This window comes from Lampetra planeri, chromosome 3, assembly GCF_965212315.1.
Source record: "Lampetra planeri chromosome 3, kcLamPlan1.2.h2, whole genome shotgun sequence".
Taxonomy (NCBI): Eukaryota; Metazoa; Chordata; class Hyperoartia; order Petromyzontiformes; family Petromyzontidae; genus Lampetra; species Lampetra planeri.
The window spans coordinates 26,926,778-26,941,502 of record NC_136109.1 but is presented as its reverse complement, the minus strand read 5'-3'; the positions used below and the strand labels follow the sequence as shown (position 1 = coordinate 26,941,502).

The following is a 14,725-nucleotide window of genomic DNA, read 5'->3' as shown; positions in this document are numbered from 1 at the left end:
TGAATACTCCCCCCAATGGAGAGACAGCCACCCTGAAGACGACACGCCAAACAACGCATCTAATCATGACAAAAATGCAGCTAGGCAGACATGCAGTATGTCTGCAGTCGTGTATGTTACGTGCCACAAAACGTGTTAAAGTGTTAAAATACTATGGCCCCTCGCTGGAATATGCAAATAAGATCAGTAAATGTCTTGCTAAGTCATATATTAAAAATACCATGACATACATATTTTTGCAACCAAAAACAGGACCCATATGTCTATGACACCTGCATCAACAATGCATGTCAGATTTTTTTTACTGAAAATAAAATCTTAAAAACTACGCTAACATTTTCTTTTTTGCAATGACCCTTCTTTAGAGTTGAAATATTACAGGTTTTAAAATTGCATATATATATATCTCACCTTCAAGCATCCTGACGAAGGCGAATGGGAGAGCATTAGTGAGCACCTACAATTCGGGGACTTTGGTATTGAGGATTGTTTTTTGTATGTTGCCCAACAACTGGGAAATTTTACAGTCTAAGTGCATTCCCCGTGATTGAACGGGGGTCTCTCTCAATGCACAACCAAGGGGTGGCATCTCTTTACCCTGCTCCAAGAGAACAAACCAGCCTCCTGTCCTTCACCCTGGATGCTGTATTCCCAAGCTGTAAAATATGTCGGCTTTTTGTACTCGAACACCATCATTCAGCTATCCATCTTCCTTTATTTCTCTTCCTCACGATTTCGGCTGCTGGCTGCATTTGAAAGCTTTCTGAACATTAATGTTTCCACTGCTCCTAAATCAAGCAAGGCTCCAAAAGGCTCGAGTGAAAATGCTGCATTTACCACGCAGCCAACTTCTAATGGGACTTTAAATAGCAGGGTGTGTTAAGAGTCTCTGCATTATGCCAGCGTTCAAATACAGCACGTACCAATGGCAAAAAAAAGTTATGATGCTAACTGCTGTAAACTTTCCACACCATTGTTCAAACCTTGGATGTACTCCACTACCCATGAATGGCAAAGTGTAGCTAAAGGCTCCTGGCAATGCAAAGCCAGACACTTCATGCTTTGCACTCTAAAAAAGCCATCTTGCTCTGGCCTACAGTATTATCCTTCGAATGCGTTTTCAATTTACAAACACACGTGCTCCGGTGCCTCTGGGTCCACAGATGACAACTGTAAACAAGGCAAGAGAGCTGGAAGTATATATAGGGGGCCATCTTTTGAAGGAAGATGGAAACTGGACGGTCGTGATAAATCACAACAACTTACACCAACCTGGAATTCACATTCCAACTTGAACAAAACCACACTCTACCATCGCTGTAGAATTTGCAACACACGTTTTTAATTATTTTGCACAGTTGCGTATGCAATATCTATATGTGCAGGCCAGCACTGCTGCCCTGTACCCCCAAACAGCTCACACCACCATGTACGAACTTTGCAAGTTGTAAATCACAGCTGCCAAATGTTGCCCGGCTACCAGATGAACTGCAGCCCACAACAAGCGACTAAGGAGAACCAAGACAAATCATTATTGTGCCATCTGGAAAGCATGCCTGGTGAAAATTAAGTGCTGTTACTTGCAGAATTCAAATCCATGTCCACTGAGTAAGCAGGTCCATATCTCCAGCGTACTCATCCTGGTCGATGCATGTGCAAGTCCCGACAAAGAACACCGTTCAAAATCGTTCTCAGTGAGCATCAATGGCACCAGCTGTGTAACTGGCAGAGGGTAGGTGTTGGAAAGGTGTGGTAGCATCAATGGTTTCGACCATTATGACATCTTGATATTCATCAATGGCAATGGAAGTGATTAATGTTTTAAAGAAACACGTAGAGATCAGTGCCACCTTAAAGGACACTTACATTTTTAACCAATATTAGATTTAAGCAAATTTAATGTGATAACTCAATGCAAAAATATTTGCATTGATCCCAACATGACACCATGGTAAACGGTACTTTCTTTTTCAGGAACACAGCAAGCTAATTTTGATGGGTTATTTTAGCTCTGCGGTATTATAGTCAATATAAATGAAACCAAATATAAATAGCCAATCTGGTGCTCAATGTGTTCTTATAGAACACTGTAGGGAGCTGTAATTGACAGGAAAATCAATGGATGCAGGACATTGCCTTAAACTGGTCCGGTTTTAACCGCGTTATGAGTTCTCCCAGCAGCTCCGGGGACACAAGAGGTCTCCACCATTAAGGCCGATTTGTCAACACTACTGACACCATCGGTGTCGTGTTGCAGCCTCGATGGGCACAAAACGTGAGGTGGCAGCGAGACGGTGCCATGGAATGAACGGGCACGGAATGAACGGGCAACTCAAGCTCTTCTTCATTGCCTCACCCGAGCCAGCAGAGCAATGCGAGAGAGCATTCTCAAAGACTGGGTGCAGGCGTTGTGTGACATTATTTCGGGGAGTGCATGAATCACAAGCTGAGAGAGGCAGAGATTTGGCAGTGCTCAGGGCAGACAGGGGGCGAATCGTACCATTCTGGCATTTGGTCCCCGCTGTGTGCCAAGAATTCCCTCCAGCATGCTCAAAGTGCCTCACTTGATGAGCATTCACAGAGACAAATAAGGTCGCATCCTCGAAGCGGCGATCGGAATTTTTGCTCGTTCGAATTGCATTCACAGTACCAAAAACAATAAAGTGCTTCGCGAAGAAGAGAATGCTGTAAATATGTAGTGTATTAAGAATGAACTTGGCTGTCACTCAAGGGAGCGTAGACTTCAAACCACGTGACAAATAATGCATGTCCAGCTGCCACAAAGTTTAAGAGGCAATGTCCTGAAATTTTACATATTTTGAACAGAACACAATTTAATATAGTGTGAAACATCCACCACCATGTAATAATTTGAGTCGTTTTACTCATTGCTGAGTATTCATGACCTCGATGATGACATTACTCCAGTAACTGTGATTTAGGGCTTTGCTATATTGGTATACGGTCCTCATTATTACATTTACAATACTAAAAATGTTCATCTTAGTCTATGTCTATTAGTCTCTGTTCATTCCTCCTTCCAATTTACCAAACGTCAACACTTTCTCCAGGTTTTCCCTGTGGAATAAATAATACTGAAAGTATAAAATAAAATGTCAATCGAAGAAAAGAAAAAATATCTCCTGACCTAGATGGAATATTGGTAAGATTATATACAGTTTTGCATGTCAAATTGCATTTAACCTGGCCAGAATTATTTCATATGATCAATTATCATTCAACTTATACGTAATTTTATTCACTTTAGAGTCAAATAATCACCTTTATATAACAACATAAAACGAATAGGGGCATACACGAAGCAACTTTCGCAAAAAACTGCCAAAAACCATTCCAAAATGCTCTGACCACTTGCACATGTTTGGCAGAGTACATAAAACCAAGAGGGAAAACTCAACAAACATTTTCATTTAAATTCCCACCACACAACATGCCCAAAGTGAATGTAATGTGAGTGGTTTTTATTTTAAAAAACGAAATTTCAGATCTGGCATAGCAAAAGTATTAATGGTCCAGTGATTAGAACGTTTCTGGAAGTTAATTTGACACTGCCGAAATTGGACACAGATAGTTCTGTACTTCTGTGTCACATATTCTGGAAAATAAAAGTCAAGAAATGTTTTTCCCTCGAGGGACCTCTTGGCATTTCATCTTGCATGGATTGCCCTTTATAACAAACAAAAAAATAATACCACCCAGTGGGAAGCCGTGAAACGATCCTCTCATTAACACAAATAAGTCCATCCCATTACCTCTTGGTCTTCATCTGCACCCGAATGACCATCCCTTATCGGTCTTCCTCCACGAAGGCAACCAGTTGATCTTCAAGATGCTTGCCTTGTGCACTAGACTGACTCAGCCTGCAAGCCACCTTTATCGTGACCACGTTCCGTAATGCTCGGTGCGTCCTGGGAAACGTCTTTTCTCGCAAGTAAAAATAGCACTTTGGGCACTAAGCTGATAAATAGTAATCAGCTATGCTAAGCCAATTATAGACAATTATACATCTACCAAGTGAGTGTAAAGTATACTATAATCCCCGAGTAATGCTAGATTTCCACAAAAGCGTGAAAGCAAAAACTGTACACACGAATGGGGCGCGAATTGTGCAACTGCGTGCATTGCATGAAATAATTTACTCATCTCAAAGTGCAATCGCTTCGAAGCAGTTGCCATTCTAGAACTAACTGGAAGGCTATACTACTGCGTAGCTTTTCTGGGTTGTACCGTGTAGCTGTCCCGATATTTTCTGGCTGCGGCAGCAGTGTTGTTCTGCAGTGATGCCGAACAACACACGCAGTACGACCCGAAAACACATCGCAGAGCTTGCTGGTTGAATAGTTATGCAAGTCTACACAAGAGCCAAGACTGTTGGCTTCCAAAAGTGGTACCAATTCTACACTGATGACTGAAACCAGGATTCTAATCCAGGATCTCAGCTGTGCCAGCACAGTGCTCTGAGCTAGATGTTAACTACCTCGTCTGGTATACAGGAGGTCATGGGTTCGATCCCGACCCTGACGCGCCTGTATATTTTGGGTTTGCATGTTCTCCCCATGGTCGCATGGATTATTCTCTGGGTCTGGTTTTTCTCTCCTCATCTAGAAACATGTGTTTGGAGTATTTGACTGCGATACATTTCCACGCGATGTTGATAAGCCACTTCACTGAGCTATCATTTGTGGCCAGGACGCTTCTGAAAAAGAGCTGCATAGCCCAGTGGGCCTTTACCTGGTAGTTTTTTAATAAATAACGAATTCTGCGCATGACGAGTGCTCTCTCTCAGCAGACTCTGAGAGAACGCCCTGAGCTACGATGTGCCCAACGGGGTACCTGGTGTCCGTGCAGCTGTCAACGGGGCTGGAGGCGAGCGACTGCAGCTTGCTCCCCGTGGGCTCCTCTTCACCCGTCGGAAGCCTCGCATCTCCCGCCGACAAACTCTCCCGACTGCTAGCTCCGCTGAGGAGGCTGCTTGGGATGAAACCGGGCACACGGGAGAAACGCAACGTCCATCGCCGAAACCGCCGCCGTGCCGAAGCTCATGCGACTCGGCGAAAAGCTCATGACGGCACGCCGGTCAAATTCCCCGCTGTGAAATACGGTTCGTGACGCATTTAAGGACGCATTGAATTCTTAAATATAGAACTTTAAAAGAAAGCAGCTAAACATCCCGAGTATGGCAGTCTTGAGACTAAGTGAAGATTTCCTGGTTAAACAATCGTATACTGTACAATGCACTGTGATTAATTCAAGTGTTTAAATGACGTACCAGGTGAAACGGCCAACAGAACAATCTTACGATGCACAAAATAAATATAAAAGCGAGATATTTGCGTCAACAAATTGCTAATCACTTGTTATGCATTCAATAGATCCAATGTATCCATAGGCTACTTAACATATAATAAGATATGTTGTTATGTGCACTACTCTCACATGTTATAAAACACCCCAAAAATTTGGTATAATTCGATATGTAATTTTTTCATGTATACATATCCTACCAAAACACAACTTTACTACCCATCACACACCCACAAATTCTATCAAAAAATAAACATTTTTCCGATGTAATGTGTGTCATGGTGTTTTTTGGTGATAGTTGCAGAATTCCGCCGAAAAAAAGTGAACACATTCTCAAACTATATTCAACAAAATGCATCGTCAAGCTAAGCCGTAGGCATGTAATAATCACACCAATAGCAATTTGGTTAAACCTCAAAGCTTCGGGACCATGAATTGATTTAGCAATATATTGTTGTCCCATTTTTACCATTATGTTTGTATTTTTTGGGCAAGGTTCTTTCTTCTTTTTCACTTATTTTCTCCATCGCCAATTTTGAATGGTATATTAGGTGAATAACATCATCATCAGCAGCCATAATCTATTCTGGTAAATCTGGGCCTTTCTCTAACAAAGGTGACCTGCTGTCTTCTGGCCACTGCTGAGAGGACAGCTGCTCGGCTGATGTGGATGAGCTGAGCGCCGTCTGTCCAGATGACACATCGAGGGGTTGACTCGTCCACGTCCAAGTCGAAGTGCGCTGCTGCTGCTGTTGCTGCTGCTGCTGCTGTTGCTGCTGCTGCTGTTCCCAATGGCGTGCCACGTTGCGCAGGGCCAGACGTCTCTTTTCCTGTGGATAAACAGATGCGTCGCATGCGCCAGCCAACACAATAGGGCAGCTCTCCTAACTTACACGCTGTATCTCTGGCGGAAAATAAATCCAGATGCTGACCGGGTGCACTGGTTGTGAAGTTCTGACACTTTCATCAAAATCAAGGCTACGAATGCACTCGAAGTATCATTAATAATTGTGGAAGGTTCCAAACGGTCGAAATACGTTACAGACAAATCCTTGAGGCTATTGTAAATATAATGCCAACACAAACAAAATGACATTTGCAAATCGACACATGGACAAATATGCGTGCAAGTGGTCAAGCACAGATATACCAGATGCCAGAGCTGCCATATTATATTTGTAAAAGCCACCAAACAAGTTGACTCAACTGACACTCGTTTGATAGGTTACAAATATACTCAGCTAGCAATTATATGTAAGTGAGAAACACCTGCTTGCACTTTACAAAGGGCTTGAAGAAAGCAATGACAAATCCTGCACTTCAACGGTTTTTTTCTAACACTGTAATTTAGTTTAATAGTACAGAATGAATACTCGCCAGGTTTGTTTATATTTTGGACAAATAAAAACCTGGCAAGCAAGACTGTCAATGAACACAGAAACTTGTAATTTCTGTATTTTTTTGGCTTAGCAAAGACGTAAGCAGCAAAGACGTAAGCAGCAAATGGTACAATGTGACCCCAAACAACTGGCGTCCTTTTGTACACAGTAGGTATTTCAACCCTTGCGGAGCCGAGGCTGATCGCAGGTAATGGGCAGTGCTCGAGATCAAAGTCACCTGTTCTTGAAAAGGGGCAGCATTTTAAAAACAACGTGTAACACTACCACCCTCCGAACAACAACCACCGCCACAGAGAAAAGCAGAAAAGGCCAAAGAGGGGACACGGTGAATTAACAACACGTGGTCAGGCCGGACAATATTTTATCCCTTTTACAAAAATATTGCACTACGATCCAAGGCCTAGCTGAAAACCAGACAGCATGCACTCGGGAAGCCAAGACCGCTCCAGGAATTTCCTGGATTGCCGCCAATCCAGCGCAAGCCCAATGAGACCTTTTTTTTTTGAAACTCCGCTTAAATATCAATTTCTCTACGTCTTATTTTCTACATTATCAATACACTTTTCATATATAAACGATTTCTATTTGAAGTGTAAAAACCACAAGTTAGTAATGTATTATTTATTTGTCATGGGTAGCAGTGTTGTGCTCCCCAGCTTCACCTAACCGCACTGACCAGCCTAGTGAAGTAGTGGGGGAGGCCCACATTCAGCAGTGGATTGACAAAAGGGTTATGCATGTACCACGCTAACTACACTTATAATTATACCAGCTAAGGCCCACTGAGCTAGTAGCTCTTTTTCAGAGACGAATTGGCCACATATGAAAGCTCATCGCAGTAGCTAATCATCACATGTGGGAATTTATAGTAGTAGCAAAATAATTGAATGCATATTCTTAGGTTTTTTCGGTAAAGTCACGTAGGTAAAACATCAAAATTAATGAAAATAAAATAAAATAAAACAAAAATTACGACGTTTCGGAAGCAACACAAGTCTCCGTCATCAGGTGGGACCGTCACAGCCAGATTAGCTGCATCAAGTGAGGCAATGATTCAAGATGTAATCCCTTATAAGCAAGTTTGGAGGGGGAAGGAGAGGGGGGGGGCTCATCAGAATGTGGTAGCCAATGAATGGAACGTATCGCGAGGGAGGGGGGGCGGGAGGGGGAGGGCCAAAAGAATGGGCGACGGCTTGGACGCGGTTGCTGCACACGCCAACACAATGGACAGAGAGGGGGAGGGGAGGTCTGATACACATGATAGAACAAAGGGACGAAAATGCCCATGTTTATACCAATGCTGGCTGAACAATGAAGAGAGTATTATTATTTGGTTCTTTCGGTTAAGTCACGTCTAAAGATAAAATAATAAATTAAATTAAATAATAGAATACGACGTTTCGTCGTATTCTATCCGCCAAGCTGTCTCTCCCACCACACACACAGAAACAGCCACATGAAACTCCGACCAAAACCATCACGTTACCATTCATAGCAGGCGTGACCAAAAAGATCTCCAAAATTCTAAACAAACATAAGATCCAAGTCCGATTCAGTGCAGTGCATAAAATCCGTGATCTGATTCCATCTGTGAAGGATGTCGTTCCTGACTTACAGTATCCTGGAGTCTACAAATTGAGTTGCATTTGTGGTGATTGCTACATTGGAGAAACGAAACGTCATGTTTCTGATCGTGTCCGCGAGCACAAGTCAGATCTGAAACACGGCAGAACTGATTCTTCTGCCGTTGCCGATCATTGCTACAACTCGGTGGGCTCTCATGAAATTGTCTTTTCCGAGACCAAGGTTCTCTGCAAACCTCCCGGCTACCATCAAAGGTTTGTACACGAAGCCATACAAATATACAAACACAGACATAATTTCAACCGTGATGATGGGTACAAACTGAGTAATCATTGGAAAGATGTTATCAACCACGCAAAAAAGACTTAATTACACTTTTTTGGACCATCTTATCTGACAGGCACTATTTTACTTTACTTTACCGAGTGTTAACATCCCCAGTTATTTTAACAGTACTCTCTTCATTGTTCAGCCAGCATTGATATAAACATGGGCATTTTCGTCCCTTTGTTCTATCACGTGTATCAGACCTCCCCTCCCCCTCTCTGTCCATTGTGTTGGCGTGTGCAGCAACCGCGTCCAAGCCGTCGCCCATTTTTTTGGCCCTCTCCCTCCCTCCCGCCCCCCCTCCCTCCCGATACGTTCCATTCATTGGCTACCACATTCTGATGAGCTCCCCCCCCCCCTCTCCTCCCCCCTCCAAACTTGCTTATAAGGGATTACATCTTGAATCATTGCCTCACTTGATGCAGCTAATCTGGCTGTGACGGTCCCACCTGATGACGGAGACTTGTGTTGCCTCCGAAACGTCGTGATTTTTGTTTTATTTTATTTTTATTTTCATTAATTTTGATGTTTTACCTACGTGACTTTACCGAAAAAACCTAAGAATATGATTCCTTGCAGTCACGAAAGCTTCAAATCTAGAATTGAATGCATGTTTATACATGTGGAGGGGAAAACCAGACGAGCCAGAGAAAATCCACACTACTACGGGGAGAGAGAATGTGAACTCCGAATTTGCATGCGTCAGGATCGGGATTGAGCCCACAAAACTTCTGTAAACCAAATGAGGGAGATAGCATTTCGTCATCGAAAATTTTAAAGTACAAAACCATATAAATGTGCTATTATTATTAACACGATCATTAGAGTTATAAAAATTCCAATTATTACAGCATCATTAAATAAAACTCTACTTATTAATATAAATCATTACCTTGAAACAGTTCACGTACAAAACATTGGTGAATGTTTTGCAGATTTCAAAATTAAATAACCAACGGACTGTTTTTTTCAGTGAATAATGTATTAATATACAGGGTGGTTAAAAATGATGGACCCGATTTGAAATCGCTATATCTCTGCAACCACGAACCGCCCATGAGTGAAACTCTTACCACTTGAAAGGGCGGGGCATAGAGTTTCAAATGACTACCGCTAGATGCCTCTCCCAGCGCACAAACAGCCCCTAGCCTCAGTCACTCGCAAGACGCGCTGCCTCAACGTTGGATAGGTCGCACGGGACCCCAAGACTTGGCGCTACACTCTTGGCCCCCAAGATCACCCCCCAGACATCACACCCTGCGACTTTCTCTCGTGGGGATACACGTCAAAGACTGAGGTGTTTTTGTGCCACCATTAGCGACTAATCTGGATGACCTCAAAAACAGAATCACGGCAGCGGTGACTTCAGTGGAAGAAGACACTTTGAGAGGCGTTTGGGATGAATTCAACTATTGTCTCGATGTTGTCCGTACAGCAGGTGGAGGGCACATAGAGCATTTATAAAATGGTTAGTAAAACATGATAACTCATTAAACCGTTTGTAACTTTTTGTGTAATTATAACATATTGCCATCGTGAAATATACTGCTTTGAAATTGGATCCATCTTTATCAAACACCCTGTATATAAACCGTTACTCACTCCACGAATAATGATTATATGCCAATGTTAAAATACAGGTTAATTAACGTGGGTCCCAGCAGTGTCACCTATAATTCCGTGTTCAGTAAATAAAACCCTAAGGCACAGTTAAGTCACTCGCGAACATTTGTAAGGGCACGGATGCATTCACGAGGGGTACTGGTTGAGGCATGGAGAGAGATCATCACAAATACTGCATTGTGGCTGTAGAAAAAAAACAAGCAATTTCCTTTGACATTCTTAGTCATGAAGGCAAGGGAGGCATGAGGGCTATATAATTGCTATCTTAAAGGTCGAGAGCTTCATTTGCGTTGAGTGATGCGTGCCTTGCAGTTATGGTAATTGAAAAAAAGTGCAGGATGTGTGTAATTAGTGACCTGAAACTAAAAGCCATCCGCAGATGAAGATTAGAAATGGCCATACCTCGACAAACTGGGATTTGTGAAAATACTAGTGATCATACTTTTCAGATATATGTGACTGTAAATCATATCAAAATGCAATTATGCAGACACAGACAATCACATAAAATTCACCTACATCAAAATCTACAACTAAATAATTTATGTTCTACCTATTATTACTTTTTGTAGCTCTTTCCTCGCAATTACATTTCAAACTTACTATCAGTCGCAAATCCTGGGACAATTGCTAACAGCGCACCACCGTGTGGATGAGACTACTCCGAGTAAAACGATATCAGATAACTACTTCTGAATACCCTTGAAGAACACTCTTTATCCACACTAAAGGTTACACATTTTAAACGCACTGAGTTCGTGTTGCATGTCAATTAAACAGATTTTTTTCTCTCATCCCACAGCTGGCATAAGCTGAACCAACATTTGACGTGACTAGGTTTTTTTTCTGCAGCAAATTGGTGACCAGACCGAGACCATCTAATAATGACACTTGAGAACTCGGTTTAATCACAGGCTTGGTTTCAAACCCAGAATCTCAGTGGTGGCAGCTCAATGCGCTGACGTCGGTTTTTTTAGACCTCAAAATCACCCATCCGCTCTAGTAACTTCTGAACCGTGTTAGTTCTTCGTAATTTTATCACCTAACAATCCATTATCGAATGTCGAGACGATGAAAACGAAATGTGCTTATATTCAATCAAGGCAAAAATACACATACGTGTATGCATTGCAGCACAGGGGAAAGAAACTGTGCATAAACTTTGACTTAAAACTTTCGTGACTGCAGGAATTCATATTCTTTGGTTCATTCGGTAAAGTCACGTAGATAGAAAATTAAAAATATGTTTTTTTTTTTTTATAAAATACAATTTTAAATTAAAAAAATATTTAAATTTATTTTTATTTTATAATAAAAAAAAAATCTATCTTCGTGACTTTACCGAAAGAACCAAAGAATATGAACCTTAAGTTTTCATAAAATGTAAAACTAAACATGAGCTAGGTCACGTTTAAAAACATGTGAAGGCATCCACCAAATCCTGATTACATGATGTACCGATTATCCACGATCTTCACAATAATTCAGGGTACATACGAAATATTTTATTCGCTCATTAATTAATGTACGTTTTTCTACAGCAATGCCACACATTGACATTTTAACATAGTGCGTTGAACTTCTTTCGCACTGCACGTAACCAACCGCGCTAATCGGAGGTGCGGAGTACAGGGTCAGTACAGGGGTAAGCCAGAAAATATACGAAATGCAATGCAGCTGTCCATTACGTGCAACCGCGCATCCATTCAGCAATTAAACTGATCACGCTCATGGTAAATGTATCAAAACGTGGGTGTGATTGTTGACCATGTTTTGATTGATACATGTTGTTTGTGATAATCGGTCCATGTGGCCCCTGCAGCCAGTGGACGTGCTGCTGACCCACCGCCGATACTTATCTTATCTTAAAGGAATTTATACAGCACCTTAACCCAGGCACTTTACAAATAATTAACGATGGCACACATGAATGTAATGGTGGAGATGAGGTGAATGAAATCTATGAGAGGAAGAAATGGGGGCAAATCTGTGATGCGTGAATTTGGTGAAAGTGAAATTGATGACGGTAAATTCTGATGATGATGAATGGATTGAATGAATGGGGAATGAGTGAATGAGAATATGAAGAGGATAACAGTGAGGGTGGTGGTTATGAGGGGGAGATTAAGGGGTCGTGGGGTTAACTAGTGAAAATAAGAGTGAGTTTTGAGTGAGGAGCGGAAACTCGTGAGCCGCGGTGACTGTTTAGCGTGGAGGGGGAAGTTTGTTCCAGTGAAGGAGACAAGACGGGAAAAAGAACGACAACGTGGATTGAGTGCAAGGAGGAGGAGGAGGAACAGAGAGAGAGAGAGAGCAAAGATTGAGAACGTAGAGGGTGAGAAGGCACGTAGACAGATACAAGAGTAACAAGATATAGTGGGGCAAGACCATGAAGGGATTTGTAGACCAGGGTGAGGACATCTGTGAAAAATGGCTTCATAGCTCATTTAATTCATCCTGAACAATAAGGAAGTTTTTTTAATTCGATCGCAACACCAAACCATGACAATCTTAATTTTGGAGCTTTCGTGACTGCAGGAATTATTCTTTGGTTCTTTCGGTAAAGTCATGTATAAAGATAAAATAATAAATTAAATAATAGCATACAACGTTTCGATTGCAACACAAGCAATTTTTTGCTTGTGTTAGATTTTTTGTTGCTATTTCATTTATACCTGATGATGATTGCTTGTGTTGCAATCGAAACGTCGTATGCTATTAATTAATTTATTATTTTATCTTTATACGTGACTTTACCGAAAGAACCAAAGAACAAACCATGACAATCCATCGAATCGTGGGGAAGGAGGGGGGAATGACCCCCACGACCCACACACGGCTGGGAGAGGCCCTCATCCAACAGTTGATTTGCAAAATGCCTGTTCATCCGCTGATACACCTTTCTGCCTTCTTGCAGCAAAGCCTTAGAGATTTTCTGTAAACTGCAGAATCCCCCTCGCACACAACCCAAAGACGCAGCCGACGGGACCTGTGAAGATGGCGCTGAATACCCTCAGGTGTTGGGGTTTAAACACGAGGGTGCAACAGGATAATCCCCCACGTGTCCCTTGCCTGGGAGATAACATCAAGCGCCACTTCCCTGGCCACGGTGTTGATGGTGCGGTGCTCTGGAAGGCCAGAGCATGCACCTACAAAAACACGCAGCTTGTACCAACATCAGCATCCCACTACTATACACTCAGCTACATTGCCATTCCTTCCATGCACACCACACAGGGGCCCTTTCAGGGTAAGGCGTGTCTAGGGAAATAATAAGAAAGTCGTAAAGCTGTGGCTGGTGATATGACTTAAGAGGGAGGAGCTGCATAAAAATAAGCTAAATCTACTTTTTTAAATTTGCCAATGTGCAAACGAAAATCGTGTTCGCCATTTTGCTTATATTTGTTTATGCTTGTCAAACATGGTAATAACAACAACAACAATGCTCAACTCCCTCCTGCAGACTTTGCACCAATCAGAAAAAACACAATGTGATTCTCATCGTAAATACAATTGGTTCCACGACCACAAGTCAGCAGCCACGACGTGCATGTGATGAATTCTGGTTTGGCTCTCGCTGTTTTAGTTTGGTCACACATTCTTCAGAATGGCGTTTAAAGACGTTTCTGTCAACACTTTTGCAAATTATCATAATGCGACCACCCAAAATACAATTTAAATGGTACTTAACACATGTTTTTTCATACATGGTGTAAAAATGTTGACCATAAGTGATCATGAAACATGTGCAGTAAATATTGGAAATTTCATAAACTGGTTGACATATCAATTTACTTTTTTTTTTAAACACAACTCCTAACAGCAATGACAACCATAAAACAATGCCAATAGGAAATCAAACACTTAATATTTCATAAGCAAACCAATACCTTCCGAGTGCAGCATTGTTATTAAATGAATGTCATTTGTTATGAACTACAACCATTGAAAATACGTAAACGCAAACATAACTTTAAAAGCAGAATAATGTAACCATTATGTTGAAGCCCAAAAACAGAAGGCAAGAATGCATGCATGGATCTGATTTATCAAACCAAATATATAGAACTTCAACTTTTTACGACTTCAACTTTCCAGACCGGCTCTGAAGGACGGCACTGAGATGCAGAGGGAAGTTTGTAAATTATCGTTGCCCTCAGCCATCTTGCAGAGCCCCCTGCAGGTCACAATTAATATACCTTCCCTTACGCTTCACACACTGCGCCTGTGAACATTTCATAGCCCCAATAAAAAAAGAAAGTACGCACACAAACAATTAAAGTCATGTTTCTTTGGCAGAAAAATGTAACAAAATCTACTCGTTGTAAGCAGCATAATCAAACGTAACTCCTCATTCACACAATAACCACATTCGACAGTGGAGGTATGGCTTGGCTGAGCCGCCATACAAGGCTGGGCATTGTGTGGGACCTGTTTAAAAAAAAAAACATTTTACCACCAAGCCA

The 14,725-nt window shown here is 41.8% G+C and overlaps 1 protein-coding gene across 2 annotated transcripts in view; it reads right to left on the bottom strand.

Annotated features, from left to right (window-relative positions):
• Positions 1 to 14,725, bottom strand: part of LRRC49 (leucine rich repeat containing 49) — a 67,384-nt gene that overhangs the window by 18,056 nt on the left and 34,603 nt on the right. For both annotated transcript variants that reach the window (XM_078592520.1, XM_078592521.1), the window contains exons 12-13: positions 5,947 to 6,155; positions 4,855 to 4,989 (exon numbers count right to left, since the gene is read on the bottom strand). In XM_078592520.1, coding sequence (XP_078448646.1) covers positions 4,855 to 4,989; positions 5,947 to 6,155 — 344 coding nt within the window. The remainder of the gene's footprint in view (positions 1 to 4,854; positions 4,990 to 5,946; positions 6,156 to 14,725) is intronic.